General features: G+C 38.0%; 2 protein-coding genes across 2 annotated transcripts; both read right to left on the bottom strand.

Moving 5' to 3' along the window:
• Positions 1 to 8,363: 8,363 nt before the first annotated feature.
• On the bottom strand, positions 8,364 to 11,627 carry LOC143634626 (protein arginine N-methyltransferase PRMT10-like). The gene is made up of 7 exons (XM_077102655.1): positions 11,363 to 11,627; positions 9,822 to 10,014; positions 9,635 to 9,740; positions 9,371 to 9,560; positions 9,101 to 9,286; positions 8,900 to 8,983; positions 8,364 to 8,777 (listed from the first exon to the last, which is right to left on the bottom strand). Exons 1-7 carry the CDS (start codon positions 11,579 to 11,581, stop codon positions 8,601 to 8,603), a joined length of 1,155 nt encoding a protein of 384 aa, XP_076958770.1. The 5' UTR covers positions 11,582 to 11,627; the 3' UTR covers positions 8,364 to 8,600.
• A 1,474-nt stretch (positions 11,628 to 13,101) lies between these two features.
• Positions 13,102 to 15,238, bottom strand: LOC143634625 (deSI-like protein At4g17486). The gene is made up of 4 exons (XM_077102654.1): positions 15,036 to 15,238; positions 13,848 to 14,135; positions 13,675 to 13,755; positions 13,102 to 13,550 (listed from the first exon to the last, which is right to left on the bottom strand). The coding sequence occupies exons 1-4, from the start codon at positions 15,175 to 15,177 to the stop codon at positions 13,417 to 13,419; spliced, it is 645 nt and encodes a 214-aa protein (XP_076958769.1). The 5' UTR covers positions 15,178 to 15,238; the 3' UTR covers positions 13,102 to 13,416.
• Positions 15,239 to 17,027: the final 1,789 nt, after the last annotated feature.

Here is a 17,027-nt window from a genome sequence, read left to right as displayed (position 1 = left end):
GAATAGGAACTCGTTCGGTCGAATATGCAGCTTATTCGGTCGAATAAGATGGAGACCATTCGGTTGCTTCCCTATTCGATCGAATGAACTGATTCGGTTGACTCATTCGATCGAATGGACTGATTCGATTGACTCATTCGATCGAATGGACTGATTCGACGCCTTCAAGCTGGGCGACGGAGAAACCTACGGGTTTTCCAGATTTTCCAGATTTTTGACCCAAAATCGAAGTTTTTGACATGGAAATGTTCGGGATTGAAAGGGCTATCAATTCCTAGTGATTTTAAACACAAAGACCTGCATTTTGACACCAAAACAAGACGGTTTTTGACCCGAAAACTCAAGTTACGAAAATGGGAGTTTTTGCTCGATTTGAGGCCGAAAATGGTTATGAAAACGGATGATTTTCGAGAGGGACCTACCAAAAACGATTAGGAACAAGATTGTGGACTCGGATTTGTGATTTGAGAACTTTCTCTCTCTAGCTTCTCTCTCTAGAATTGAGAGTGTTTGGGTGCGGGAGTGAAAGGGAGTTAGTGAAATGGTATTTTGGGCTCGGGATGGGTATTTATATCTCTCGAGCCCACGGACCCAAGGCCCATTCTCATTTAACCCATCTTACGTAATCTAAGCCCATGACCCGTTCCTTTCTCGACATTAAATAACTAAAACGTGAAATTACTAAACATAACTTTCTTTTATTTATCATATAAAAATTTTAGGATGTTACAAGTCTTCCTCCCTTAAAGAGGTTTCGTCCCCGAAACCTAACTATTACATAAACAAACTAGGGTAAAACTTGCGCATCTCATCCTCGACTTCCCAAGTAGCATCTGATCCCTTGCGGTGTTTCCATATCACTTTGACCAAGGGTATAATCTTGTGACGAAGCTGCTTCTCCTTGCGATCAACGATCTTTATCGGTTGCTCGATGTAGTTCAATTGTTCATCAACCTCGATGTCCATTAAGGGCACGTGAGACGTGTCATCAGCTAGACACTTCCTCAGATGAGAAACATGGAAGGTTGAATGAATTCCTTCTAACTCATCGGGTAAATCCAGTTTGTAAGCTACTTCACCCACACGTTTTACAATCTTGAACGGTCCAATGTACCTCGGACTCAACTTTCCTCTTTTCCTAAAACGGATAATCCCCTTCCAAGGCGAGACCTTAAGCATCACATAGTCGCCAACGTTAAACTCAATTGGTCGTCGCCGCTTATCCGCATAAGACTTTTGTCTGTCTTGAGCGGCTTTCATTCTTGCTTTGATCTGATCGAACTTTGAAGACGTTTCTTGAACCACTTCTATACTTCCCATTTCCTTCTGACCAATCTCACCCCAACACACCGGGGTTCTACATCGTCTACCGTACAGCATCTCAAACGGTGGCATACCAATACTCGAATGGTAACTGTTGTTATAGGAGAACTCTGCCAGATGCAGATGATCATCCCAACTTCCACCAAAATCTAAAACGCAAGCACGTAGCATATCCTCAAGGGTTTGGATCGTCCTTTCAGACTGTCCATCGGTTTGAGGATGATACGCCGTACTGATGTTCAACCTCGTCCCCATAGCTTCATGAAATTTCTTCCAGAACCTCGAAGTAAACCGTGTATCCCTATCAGACACGATCGATAACGGTACTCCATGCTTGGTTACAATTTCTTTAATGAACAAGCTTGCTAACGTTTCTGACGAGATGGCCTCTCGTATGGGCAGAAAGTGAGCACTCTTGGTCAAACGGTCCACAATCACCCAGATGGTATCATGTTGCTTAGCTGTACGAGGTAGCTTAGTTATGAAATCCATGGTGATGTGTTCCCATTTCCACTCAGGTATCTCTAGCGGTTGCATCTTCCCACAAGGCTTTTGGTGTTCGGCTTTGACTTGTAAGCAAGTTAAGCACTTACCAACATAATCCACTACATCGCTCTTCAATCCTGGCCACCAGTAATCTCTTTTCAAGTCTTGGTACATCTTTGTAGCTCCTGGATGGATTGAGTACCTTGACTTATGAGCTTCATCTAAGATTCGACTTCTAAGATCACCATGGCGTGGGATCCACATACGGTCGAACCTAGTCTTAACTCCATGAGTGTTTTCCATCAACTCATCTTGCTGGCCATAAATCCTTTCCTTCTTTACTAACCCTTCATCTATTAACACTTCTGACTGCACCTTGATGATTTCTTCAAAAAGACTCGGGTTCATGATCAACTTGTATGACTTCACTGTTGCAAGGACTTCCTCATTCTTCCGACTTAACGCATCAGCGACCACGTTAGCTTTACCGGGGTAATACTTAATCTCACAGTCGTAATCCTTTATCAATTCTAACCATCTTCTCTGCCTCATGTTCAGTTCTTTCTGCTCGAAGAAGTACTTTAAACTCTTATGATCGGTATAGATAGTACACTTAGTGCCGTACAGATAATGCCTCCATATCTTAAGAGCATGCACTACAGCTGCTAACTCCAAATCATGCGTCGGATAAGTACTCTCATGGACCTTCAACTGTCTAGACGCGTAGGCTATCACCTTCCCTCGTTGCATCAACACGCAACCTAACCCTTGATGCGAGGCATCAGCACAAACAACAAAATCCTCATCACCATCGGGTAAAGTAAGGATTGGAGCTTGCGTGAGTCTTCTCTTTAACTCTTCAAAGGCTTCTTCTTGAAATTTTCCCCAACTGAATACTATCGACTTTCGGGTCATACCGGTCAGCGGTGCGGCTATCTTGGAGAAACCTTCGATGAATCTCCTATAGTAGCCAGCTAACCCTAGGAAGCTTCGTATATCAGTCGGATTCTGCGGAGTCTTCCAATTCGTTATCGCTTCAATCTTAGCTGGGTCCACGGTAATCCCTTCCGGATTAACCACATGACCTAAAAATTGCACTTCTCTTAACCAGAACGCGCACTTCGAAAACTTGGCGTACAACCTTTCTTTCTTCAGAACTTCCAATACCTCTCTCAGATGCTCGGCATGGTCAGACTCACTCTTTGAATAAATCAATATGTCATCGATGAAGACGATAACCGACTTATCCAACATCGGTCGACACACCCTATTCATCATGTCCATAAATGCTGCAGGAGCATTTGTTAGACCGAATGACATTACAAGGAACTCGTAGTGTCCATACCGCGTTCGGAACGCTGTTTTAGGGATGTCTACCTCTTTCACCTTCAGCTGATGGTAGCCTGATCTGAGATCTATTCGTGAGAACCAACTCGAACCTTGCAGTTGGTCAAACAGATCGTCAATCCTAGGCAAGGGGTATCTATTCTTTACCGTAAGCTTATTCAACTCACGATAGTCTATGCACATTCTCATACTTCCATCCTTTTTCTTCACAAACAAAACCGGTGCGCCCCATGGAGAAACACTCGGTCTGATAAAACCCTTGTCGAGGAGTTCTTGCAGTTGGGACATTAATTCCTTCATCTCGGACGGTGCTAGACGGTAAGGCGCTTTCGCGACGGGCTGGGCTCCTGGTATTAAATCTATCTGAAATTCTATTTCTCGCTCCGGTGGCAGCCCCGGAAGATCCTCAGGGAATACTTCTGGGTAGTCGCGCACAATAGGAACATCCTTCATTTCTTTCGTCTCGGCCGTAGCGTTGACAACATACGCCAGGTAGGCACCGCACCCTCGCCTTAACAAACCCTCGGCTTTTATCATCGAAATGACATTAAGTCCATAACTCTCCTTATCACCATAAACCGTCACCGCACTACCATCCAATGACTTTAACCTTATCATCTTACTTTTACATACTATCTGAGCCTCAAACTCAGACAACCAATCCATACCCAAGACTACATCGAACCCTCCTAAGGCCATAACATACAAAGTAACAGGGAACTCATGTCCCTCTAACTCTATCTTACAATTCTTCACCATTTTTGTTATTTTCACCGAAGTGTCACTTGCGGTTTCTACTACAAAAGTTTCAGACACTCGGCAGCCTTTCATTTTAGCTAGTTTACTAAACGTCGTAGCTACAAAACTTCTATTCGCACCAGAATCAAATAATACAGAAGCGGAAACATCGTTCACTAGAAACGTACCTGTGACGACATCCGGAATCTGCCTGGCTTGTTCCTGGGTCAGCATGTAGGCTCTAGTTCTGGGCCTAGCTTGATCGGCATCCTTCTTTCCACTACCTCCAGCTACACCTTCAGTGCACTCCCTTGACATATGGCCTGTCTTGCCACATTTGTAACATGCTGGCTTCGCACTGCACTCATTGGCATAATGCCCTACCTTCCCACACTTATAACAGGCATTCGACCCCATTCTGCATTCTCCACCATGAGCCTTTCCACATTTGAGACAAACATTAGAACTTTTACCCCACTTGCACTCACCACCATGCCTCTTTCCGCAGGTCTTACACGATCTCTTCTCCCACACTTTCTGTTTCTTATCCCTGGAGTTCCATAACTGAGTACCGGGTCGTTTAGCAGGAGTGACCCCTTTCTTCTCTTTCTCTTCGTCCCTTTCCACCCTATCATCCGCGGCCACGTCAGCATAGACCATTTCCGCGAGTCCAACAGCCGAATCAAAAGTAGCAGGTTGAATCGCCCTGACTAACATGCGGACCTTTTGTGGCAACCCCCTCACATAACACTTGATTCTCTTGACCTCAGTGTCAACCATGTCAGGCACCAACCTAGATAGTCGGTTGAACTCCGTGGTATACTCACGATGCGTCATCATACCGGCTTTTAAATTCTGGAACTTCATCTCCGTTCTTTCAACCTCGGCATCTGCACAGAACTTCTTCATTACCAACTCTTTCAAATCTTCCCACTTCATTGCTCCAATCTCATCCTTAGTCTTTCTCTGCTCCACACTTTCCCACCAATACATAGCCTCATCTACGAATGACTGAGTAGCATAACCCACAGCTTGGTCGGGACGGCATTCGCTAATGCGGATAACCTTGTCCATAGCGGTTTTCCACTGGAGAGTAGCGATTGCGTCTCCTAAACCAGTCAGCTTTGGCGGGTCACAACCTTTAAAGGACTTATAGCTGCACCCACCTTGTCCTCCTCTCCTATCATCGACTTTAACAGACTTATCCCCACTCGAGGCCCCTCTTTCACCTTCCCCATCCTTTCTACCATCACCACCCGCCCCTTCAGCAGTTCGCTCACGGCTTCCAGCAGATCCTTCGGGATTCAGGTTCTTCACAGCAGCAACTACAGCCTGAACAATGGCTGCTTGAACTGCAGGGCTAAGTTGAACTTCCTCGTTGTTGTTCTGGTCTCCTCCAGCTGCGCTTCCTTCATCTTCGGTGTGGGAAGCTTCTTCTACCGAGGGTTGCCGGACAAGACGAGGCCTGCCACGACGTCCAGTGCGACCCCCAGCTTCAACAAATTCTCCAGCTCCAGCCATCCGTATTCTAAAGGGAAAAACACAAACATCATCACTCAAGGAACTATCTAGTACAAGGATAGTAAGGCTAACAGGTAATAACAGTGGCCAGTTGTGATTAGCTGATCACGTTACTTTCCGTGTCATATACACTTCCCTTTATGAGTCTATTTGTGCTGGTTCTACTTAAGCAGTTTGTCAATTTAAACAATCAATTATTCCTATCCCCATCGTTCACATATCCTTTCTTATTAACATACATCATTTAATCATGCACTTTACCTTTACTGATCTTGCTTGAGCGACACATGGCATTCTTGAACTGGCATCTTCTTTCCTTTCTTACTTAAATCCCATTCTCTGTTCGAGTCTAAGCATGTAGGATGCTTAAATCTCTCGAACTTTGCTCTGATACCAACTTGTAAGGCCCCGTTACCGGTAACCCTACTTTCGTGTTGGATTTACTCATAAACACAGTTCTAAATATCAGAGTTAATTAAAAACTTTACGCGGAATATAAAACTTTCATAAAACATTACATATCAATTCATAATCATGTCTTAAAACATTCCTCTTGTCTTTCAAAATCAAAACATAACTTAATAAACATATCAGATCTTCAGATGCCAGGCTTTAGTCTTCTGCCATGTGTCCTCCACTCAAGCCAGCTGTCTCATCCTACTCACCTGCGTGCATACTAAAAGTCAGCTACGCTGAGTGAGTTCTAGTTAATCATACACTACCATACAATACCTTGTTACATACATACGTACTTAACCTCATAACTTTCTTTCATACACACATAAGTACTCATACCTTCATTCTTACTTACATACTTTCTTTACATTCATAATCATACGTTTTAAAGAGCCTTTCGCCCTATAACCTCACAGATATTATAAGGGTCTGGTCCCTAACATCACAGATATTATAAGGGTCTGGTCCCTAACATCACAGATATTATAAGGGTCTGGTCCCTAACATCACAGATATTATAAGGGTCTGGTCCCTAACATCACAGATATTATGAGGGTCTGGTCCCTAACATCACAGATATTATTAGGGTCTGGTCCCTAACATCACAGATATTATTAGGGTCTGGTCCCTTGTTTTCGAATATTAGTAGGGTTCGATTCCCTCTTCGTTACCATACAACCATACATCATACCTCGAGTATTATTAGGGCTCGGTACCCTTTTCGTAACCATACAACCATACAACCGTTATTTCCTTTTTTTATTAACTTTATTACGTTCATACACATAAACATACATATCATACTTGCCATATTTATAACGTTACAACCTGACAGTACGTGCAATATCCGAAGATCGTTCACGTACCATCAAGCAATCATTCATACATATCACATATATCACATATGGCATACACTTATCACTTAGGATAAATGTATTAACAACACATCAAGTATGCACACAGCCCCGAAAACATAACAAGGAATGGGGCTAGAAACTCACCTGGATCCTGTTACGCTCGCCGTTGATTGTAATTCCTTTCTTTAACTGGGCTCGGCTAACTGTATAATATTTACACATATCAATTACTACTACTACTATTACTACTACTCATTTTCGATAACCGCCTTAACACATTTTCCATTAGGTTTTTAATTTATTTCATAAACGAACTTCACTTCAGGCGAATCTTGGAAACAACTTGGTTCTGGCTTGATTCGATCGAATAGGGACATATTCGATCGAATCTGAGGCACACTCGATCGAACTAGACACACACTCGATCGAACCAGTTGGGAAAACTCGTTCGGTCGGACATGGCACTTGTTCGATCGAATAGGAACTCGTTCGGTCGAATATGCAGCTTATTCGGTCGAATAAGATGGAGACCATTCGGTTGCTTCCCTATTCGATCGAATGGACTGATTCGGTTGACTCATTCGATCGAATGGACTGATTCGATTGACTCATTCGATCGAATGGACTGATTCGATTGACTCATTCGATCGAATGGACTGATTCGACGCCTTCAAGCTGGGCGACGGAGAAACCTACGGGTTTTCCAGATTTTCCAGATTTTTGACCCAAAATCGAAGTTTTTGACATGGAAATGTTCGGGATTGAAAGGGCTATCAATTCCTAGTGATTTTAAACACAAAGACCTGCATTTTGACACCAAAACAAGACGGTTTTTGACCCGAAAACTCAAGTTACGAAAATGGGAGTTTTTGCTCGATTTGAGGCCGAAAATGGTTATGAAAACGGATGATTTTCGAGAGGGACCTACCAAAAACGATTAGGAACAAGATTGTGGACTCGGATTTGTGATTTGAGAACTTTCTCTCTCTAGCTTCTCTCTCTAGAATTGAGAGTGTTTGGGTGCGGGAGTGAAAGGGAGTTAGTGAAATGGTATTTTGGGCTCGGGATGGGTATTTATATCTCTCGAGCCCACGGACCCAAGGCCCATTCTCATTTAACCCATCTTACGTAATCTAAGCCCATGACCCGTTCCTTTCTCGACATTAAATAACTAAAACGTGAAATTACTAAACATAACTTTCTTTTATTTATCATATAAAAATTTTAGGATGTTACACCAGATGACTTGCAGTGTTCCTTCTTCAGAACGGGATCATAAACCGGCAAGCTATCGTCTAGCGGTTGAGCAGCCTTCGTTGGCGGCGAGAGGTTGAGGAAATACTCATCAGACCGAAACATGGTCGCTGATGACGATCTATGCATTCTCAAAAATAAGAATCTTGAAGAGTTTGTGAATTGAATCTTCGGTGCTTCAAGACTTATATAAGAGCTCATTTTAGCATACCTTTGCTTCAGCCTAAAGACTTGGAGAAGGGGGGGGGGGGGGGGGTTGACTTTCAAACGAATAAAAGAGATGTAAATGCAGTATTCTTCAAGCAGCTTCAAATGTAATCAAAAGCATATGCATGTTACTATGCCAAGTTACAATACAATATTGCAGTAACTGCTTTCTTAAATGTATATAACATTCAAGATTTCCAACTAATTCTGGTTTTTACATAAAGCAAAAGATCAACAAATAAACCAGAAACCATACAAAACTGAAAAAATCGCAGCACAGTGGGAAAACGCTGCAATTTTTTTTCTGCAAATGTCTCGACATAAAACATTGTCACTCTATAATCTCATAACCTCATAGCTTACCTTTGAAATGTTTAATAATGGTAGTCTAGTCCTCTTGTTAGTGTAGCTTCATTCAATATAGAACTTGTTTCTGACAGGTGGCAGCATCGTACCAGACGACAACTTTATCTCATACCCGAGATCAACGTTCATTAATCGATGATTTTGTTCAGATCGGCTCATTGAAAAATTAACAAAGATCTTGTCATCTTTGTTTATACGAGTAGATGTATGCAAAAGAAACGCCTGCAACGAGTGCAAAAAGATAATAATATTAAATGTACAAACTTTAACAAGAAAATTAGATAGAAACATCAACGCAAGCATAAATCATATTTTGTTATTAACTTATTAATATTATTACTAACCTGTTGGCCCCAATGTGTGCCATCGATTATGCTGGGAGCCGTTGTCAACTCGACCTCACACTCAGCAGGATCCTCCTTCCTTCCCTATAATAATTTAAAAAAAAATATAACAAAAATTAATTCAGCTAAGCTTCAATACTCATTGAGAACTAGTAAAGAAATAAATAAATAATAATAATAATAATAATAATAACAACTCACATTAAATTGGACATCAAACCAACCGCCAAACCCGCACAGCCACGTGTCCTCTTTGGTAATTGTTGATGATATGCTAGCTTCAACTTTGAGAATATCATCAACAGTAACTGTTAAACAATCAATCTCCTTTAAAACAGTAGCTGTTCCAATTACTTGATTTGGATCCAGGCTGATCCACAAAGAATTCTACACGATAATATCAAATAAATTATTAGCTTGTTACAAAATAATGATATATTATTTAGTTTAGCGGATTACAAGTGTTCCAACCTGCAAGTAGTATTTCTTTTGCTCTTCGGAAAACGGTTTAGTTAAAACACTCATATCCACGCCATAGTAAGTTTTAGTATCTGTAACAAAACCGTGCCAATCATCCATACATCCTTCATAGTCATCCATTTTCTGTTCCGATATTTCTGATCTGATCGGTGCTAACCACATGCGAGCATGGCTCGGGTACCTACACAAATGATAAATATATAAACTTGTGCATAAAAAAAGAAGTCCATATTATTCATTTGTGAAATAACTTACATAACTCCAGTTGGTTTCAGCCAACGGTCGCGCGCACATATTACAGAATCAAACATGGATTCACGCAGAAGAAAATATCCCATCCACTCAGAGATGATTACGTCAACTGTTAATTAGTTTTAAATGTGAGAAAAACAAAAGATAATATTGAAAAGAGGAAATTAATAAAAAGTTGTAACAAGATGACCTTTCTCAGGCAAGGCTATGTCTTCAATTGAGCCCTCGATTACTTCAACAATATCCTGAAGGTTATTTGCTTTAACGAGCTCGCGTGCGTGTTCAGCCATTTTAGTAGCTTCCACTGCATATACCTTCTTTGCCCCTGCCTGAGCTGACCAAATTGCTAAAATGCCACTACCGGTTCCTACATCCAGAACGGTCTTTTCCATGGAATAATCAACAATTTAGTCACAGTTACAAAATTACAACACAAATTCAAATTCATTGTTACCCAAATGCTACACAATAAAAATGGTTTTGAGTTTACATAAAACACGTTACACTAAAAAATCAAAGAATTGTCTAAAACAAATTGGATGTTGATGAATAATATTTCCTTTCAATAAAATAACTGAAAACAAGATCTCTTTATAAAAAGGGATTACACTGAAAATTAGGCTGTAAACAAACCACATGTTCTGCGAACTGTTTGGTTGGAAGTTCGTTAATGTTCGTTCGTTTAGTAAATGAACAAACATGAACAAGGAATTCCGTTCGATTAACTAAATGAATGAACACATACAGAGGCCATGTTTCTTCCATCTGTTCGTAAACGGTCAATAATGTGTTCCTTCACGTCCGTTTATGTCCATTAAAGTTTGTTTGTTCATTAAAAGTTTTAATATACTTAAATGACTTCTCGAATCGTATCATATAGATTTCAGCAAAATTATATATTGAGTACTACGTGATTAATTTATATGCAAATTAGCATATTTATGTTGATTTGTGTTCGAAACAAGCACAAACAAGAAACTTCACTTGCTTGTCAAATAAAAAGCTTACCGAAAGAACATGAACAAGCCCTTGTTCGGTTCGTTTACAGCCATTGAAAATGATGATGATAAAACATTATTAACTATCCTAATGTTCAAACAAACTTAAAACAAAGAAACAAACTTAAAACAAAATAATAACTAACAAACAAACTTTTAGATATATTATAGCACAAACAAGTTCTTTTCCTAACAAACAAGCACAAACAATAAATTTTGTTCAGTCTGATGTTCGTGAACCGTTCGCTTGTCCAATAAAAGCTTAAAACGAACATGAACAAGGCAGCTAGACACACATTACACAATAATAACAAACAAACTTAAAACATAATATTAACAAACTAACAAACTTAAAACAGAATAATAACAAACTAACAAACTTGAAACAGAGCAATAACTAACTAACAAACTTATAGATATAAATGATAAATCAAATAATAGTATCGGACAAACATGAGCAAGTTATGAAAGAGCTTGAACGAGGCCTTGTACGGTTCGGTTCGGTTTGGTTTGGTTCGTTTACAACCGTAATAAAAATGATAATGGTATATATTAATAACTATCCTAATGTTTAAGCCAGAGACACAATGATAACTAACAAACAAACAGACAAACAAACAAACTTAAAACAGAATAATAACTAACTAACTAACAAACTAAAAAAATGATAAATCACATAATAATAATAATAATAACTATAAACCCTAACAGGAGTAAATAAAAAAGAACGTACTTTTCCGATGAAGTGGTGTTTGTTCTTGAAGACGGAGTTGTAATAAGCGTTCATACGAACACGATCAGAAAGCATCTCCTTCTGGTGGTAAAGAAAGGCGTACGTGCAGAAATAGTTTGCGAAATCAACGCCTTTGTCCACCACGGCGGTGGCGGTGGCGGTGCCATTGCTGGTGGTTGCCGTCGTAATCTTGTCGCCGCCGTTAGCCGTGATTTCCATTAGCCGATTGGAAGAATTTGGTGTGAAGACGGAAGATGTGTGCAACTTTGATTAGGGCACCAGTGATGCGTAATTACATGTTGGATTTTATTATTATTATTATTATTATTATTATTATTATTATTATTATTATAGTGGCCTTTTTTTAACCTTTTGTTTTTTAGCAATAATTTTCTTTTTTGTGTTTAAAAAATAGCGCTTTTTAAATTGGAGAAACCGTTGTCCAACTCTAGTCGTACTATGTTGTCTTACCTGAGTCTACCGCGGGCTTCAGAATTTGGCTTGGATGTTTCCCCAGAACCCATATCACAGGTTGCCACTTGCCAGTCGTTGTGCCATCACATTAGCAGAACTCGGAATATTTAATTGTCAATATCCACCCAAAATGATAGAAATAAGGATCGAACTTGGGACTTTACTGAAAACTCTAATCTTCCTATCTATACCACAAGTGAGGTATGGTCCTTTTTTTTAACTAACAATTTTCTAACACTTTAAAATATTAATTAAATCATCATCATCATCATCATCGTACTCAGTATATCCCACCAATAGCAATGCTATGGTAGGGTCTGAGGAGGGTAAGATGTAGACAGCCTTACCTCTATCCCATAGGGATAGAGAGGCTGCTTCCGGTGAGACCCCCGGCTCGATAGTAGTTTTGCATCAAGCCTTGGACATAAGGCACATAGCACTCAATCATCGGGACACCGGCTGATCGGTGCATGTGCCCTTGTCTTTCGGCTATCAACGCCACCACATGATGCATGATTAACCTTCCGCCACTTTTAACGTTATTTTCACGAGATTAGTAAAATAACGTCAAAATTAGTGCAATTTTACTTTTGCCCACCCGAGGGTTTACACATATATACATTATATGCGCGCACCGCAAGCAGGGCGTTAAAATATTAATTAAATGGGTATATTAAATGATCAATGGTGGTGTACCATTATAAAAAACCGGTCTCAACATGATTATAACCGGCGATTATTAAATGGTTTCAAGCATTAAGCATCGAACTAGTTAAAAATCGGTTTATTAAACCAGTTTTTTGTTTATTTTTAATTAAAATTCCGTTCTTCTTTATTGTTTTTACCGGTTAACTAGTTTCAGTTATAACCTAACCTATTGATAGGTTAAGGTTTTCGAGATACGAAACCGGTTTTAACTGTGTTGACCAATAACCAGTATGATTAATAACCAATACTAAAAAAACTAGTTAACCGATTTGGACACCACTCATAGTGGTTATAGTGTGTGTAGTGGACAGTGTAAAAATTGTGATAATAAGATGTTTATTGATCGAAAGTTTATTAATATTAACATCTTGAACAATTACTATTAACAATTTTTATTGAAAAACATTTACATATTTTAATTGAAATGAAAGGGTTTAATAGGTAAGTGCGTATTGTCAAATCGTTCACACAACCCACAAGATATAAAACAAGAAAGATTCAAAGCAACGCAAGAAGCAACAAAGCGAACAACCTAATTTGACGCATTTAAGATAAAAACACGAGCCAAATCGACTTATTTATCGAGAAAAAAAAAACATTCATTATATTTTATTACAATGACTATAATATAGAACATTACTTGCATGTACATGACACAATAATTACATAACATCTTAAAGTAAAGGTACCAAGACTGCAAAAGAAAATCAAAACCAGAGAAACACAAGTGTGTTTGAGGGCATGTTTCATCAGTCATGCACAACTGTTAAGCTTCTCTCGGATGACAATAAACACGCCTGGTTTCAAGATCTTGTGATCTCAAAGATGCATTTAACCGAATGTACACCAAAATCACACACGTTTTTTAATATTCACCTCGCAATTTCTCTAATCAAAGCAATTTCAGCTGTGCGTGTCGGTGAAATCAAGACTTTATGGTCAACCACTTCATGTTCCAATCCTTCTCGACTGCTCGAATTCGACCCTGAATCACTCATCTCATCTTCTGTAATATCATCAAAAACACTACTTTATACAATGTTTGACTTAAGAAGTCAAAAGGGTTAATCAAAAAACACAACTTTATATAATATTTAACCTTAAAAATCAAAGGGACTTTAAACACATACCATATGCATGATAATACTCTGGCATATGTTTAATGGTAGTTGATTCAAGGCTATCAGGAAGTAGACAACTGAAGAGAGCACCTGAAATGACAAAATTGCCCTTTTATGCATTAAACCAATGTTTTGATTTGACGCGTTCGAGATAAAGAAAAATCCAACGGTTTAATACATACCAAACTTTGCCAATCGGTTCACCCACCCGGGAATCCTTTTGCAATGTAGCCTATGAGAAATATCATCTGTAAAATGGTTGCAGTTTTTACAAATTAGGTGATATGTGTTACCATGATATTCAGAAGCCATGGTCTCTATAAATTCTCTAAACTCAGAAGCCGACATATCTATATGCCCGAGTGAAATTGAACATCTGTAAATAAAACCAGGGCAACTTCTTGGTTCAACTTCAAACACTCCACTAATCGAGTAGTCGTGAGCCCCAAACCCGTATTCCATACCGTACACTGCAACAAGTTTCCATCAACCGTATTATTAAAACATCAGTACGACCAAAAAACAAGAAAATTAAAGAAAATCGAAGTTGAACAAACCATAAAAATTGAAAAAGATTGATAAATTCCACAAAGTGACAACTTTTATACCAATTTCATCAACCTCATCAAATTCAAATATATGATCCGAATTTAGCAAAATCACAAGAAAATGAAAAACATGCAATTTCTTCATTTCCTAACAGAATAAATGTCATTTAGCATGAAAAAGATCACATCCAAATCTTTCAAGATTGATAAATTCATACAAAGTGACAGTTTTATACCAATTCTACCAAAGCACATTAACCATCATGTCCAAAATCAATTTAATAAGCCTCATCAAGATCACCAAGATTCAAATAAATGATCTGAATTTATCGCAATCCTAAGAAACATATGCAATTTGCCAATTTCTTCACATTTTTTTACAGAATAAATGCCATTTAACATGAAAAAGATCACACCCAAATATTTAAATTTGCACACAGGTAAGCTAGACATGCATCTATCAACATCATCAACATTGCTCAAGAACCCTAACTCCAACGCATATTATAAATGCGAAAAAAGATTGATAAATTCCTACAAAGTGCCAATTTTTATACCAATTTCACCAAAATAAACTAAAAACCTCAACAAGATTCAATAAATTAATCAGAATATATCAAAATCCCAAGAAAGCTATGAACTTTCTTCATTTATTCACAAAACAAATGTCATTTAGCATGAAAAAGATCACACCTAAATCTTTACAAATTAATAATCTAGACATGCATCCATCAACAAAGAACCCAAAAAGAACCCATCTATATAACATAAACAACAAAAATTATTAAAAAAATAAAATAAAATAATAAGATATTAAATTACCTTCAATACCGGTATGAAAAACACCAAATCCAAACCAAATGCTGTAATTATTAAAAGAAGTGAGATCATATACATTCAAGAAAACCTCTCTATCCATAAATCCAACATTTGCATAATTTGAAGCAAAGGTGCCACCACCCATTTACAATCTCTTTAATATTTTAAACCAAACAAATTAATAATAATAATAATCAAAACCTATTTATGGGTTGTTGTTGTTCATGGGTTGCATTAAATATTAACAATAATATGTGCCCAGAAACACACACACGTCCGGAGTGAAAAAGATTCAATCTTTAAAATTAAATCGGTTTTGAATCAATTGAAGGTTCGGTTGTTATTGGAATTGAAAAGTTTTAACAAATGGTGAAATGATTGGGTGTCAAGGACTTTAGTCGAGCCCAAGTTCGATTAGGCTTTATTTCGAGTCGATTAGGCTTTATTTCGAGCCTAGCTCATTTGAGTTTCTTTTGTTATTTCTAGAGCTTGATTTTGGCTTGTGAGTTGTTTTGTTAAGCTCGGGTTTAACTCGACTTGTTTATTGTTTATTAGTTAATCTATATGAATTTTTAATTATTTTTGTATTTTTGTAAGAAATATGTTAAACGAGTTAAATACGAGTCTACTCTTTTATTTCTATTATTTAATTTTTTATATATTTTTTATTATTATTGTAGATTTTTTTAGTTACTATTGTAGATTTTGAGAAAAACCTTAAATATGTCTAAGCACGGCTCTACTCGATTATTATTGATTAATTAGTTTATATATATATATATTTTTATTATTTTTACATATTATGAGAAAAAGTCTAAACAAGTTGAAGCTCGGTTTAAGCTCGTGTAGTACCTTCAACGAGTCAAAGCTCGACTTGAGCTCGGTCGTGCATTGTGGAATTAATACATAGAAAGCCAAAAGAGATAAAACTTAAAAATACATAACACTCGTTAAGTCACGGCAAGGCTAAACAAGCTTTCCATATAAAACATGAGTTCGGGCTCGATAACCGAACGAACTTTATTTGAGGCTCAAACTCAAAAAATTGGGCTCGTTTTGAGTTATTTTATTGATTCGAGCTCAAATAACTCACAAACAACTTGACTCGTTTGTCATTCTCACTGAAATCTTAAAGTTCATGCCTGCTCATTGACATCTAAACGTTCATGTCGAAGTATGTATTATTTTTGTAATTTTTTCGAAATTGTTTATTTACTCTTGTCAAGTCTAGAATCTGTAACAACTTAAATACAATTAAACAAGCGTATAAATAAGAACCACTTATCGATTAACTGAAAAAGGGTTGAATTATTTTATACCATTTCTTAAGTTTCTTATTTCTTATTACAATACCGTAAAATACATTCTTACAAAGAATTAAATGGTGGAATCGAGACTTCAGTTAATAACCATGTTGAGTTAGGGTTGTTCAAATAGCTCAAAGTTTACTCGAAGATAGCTCACTCAAGACCGACTTGGTTGTAAATGAGCCAAGTTCGAGCTGACCCTAGCTTGGCTGGCGTACACCACCAATAAAGAGGCGTGTGGATATGCGAGAGCACTAAAATATTAAGGGCACGCTAATATTGAAGTATTGATGGTAGACAAGGATCTATAGGCAAAACGAACAACAGTCCGTGCTTTGTAATCAAAAAAGAAAATCTTATTAAACAAGTCCTTGTTTTCACCCTTTGTGGTTTACACACTGATTTGTTGGGTTTGGTATTGTCACACACTATGGAAATAATAACGAATTTGATACATACGGCCGGTAGTTATCGAAACAATCTCAACATTATTAAGCTTATTGTATGCGTTACATGACATAAAATGAGTGACAAATAGAAACGTTTCAAGTACTTTACTCTATTGTTGCTTGTAAATAATTGAACTTATTGCAAGTTGAACTATAAACTTAGAATATGTTAATTTCTAGTGCAACTATGTATATATTATGCCTCTTTAAATCTATGGGAATTGTATTGCATAGCCTTC

Source organism: Bidens hawaiensis, unplaced genomic scaffold (genome assembly GCF_021521415.1).
Source record: "Bidens hawaiensis isolate Kalapana, Puna unplaced genomic scaffold, B.hawaiensis_p1.1 tig00007139_1, whole genome shotgun sequence".
Taxonomy (NCBI): domain Eukaryota; kingdom Viridiplantae; phylum Streptophyta; class Magnoliopsida; order Asterales; family Asteraceae; genus Bidens; species Bidens hawaiensis.
The sequence above is the reverse complement of the archived record's forward strand: the minus strand, read 5'-3'. Positions and strand labels throughout refer to the sequence as shown.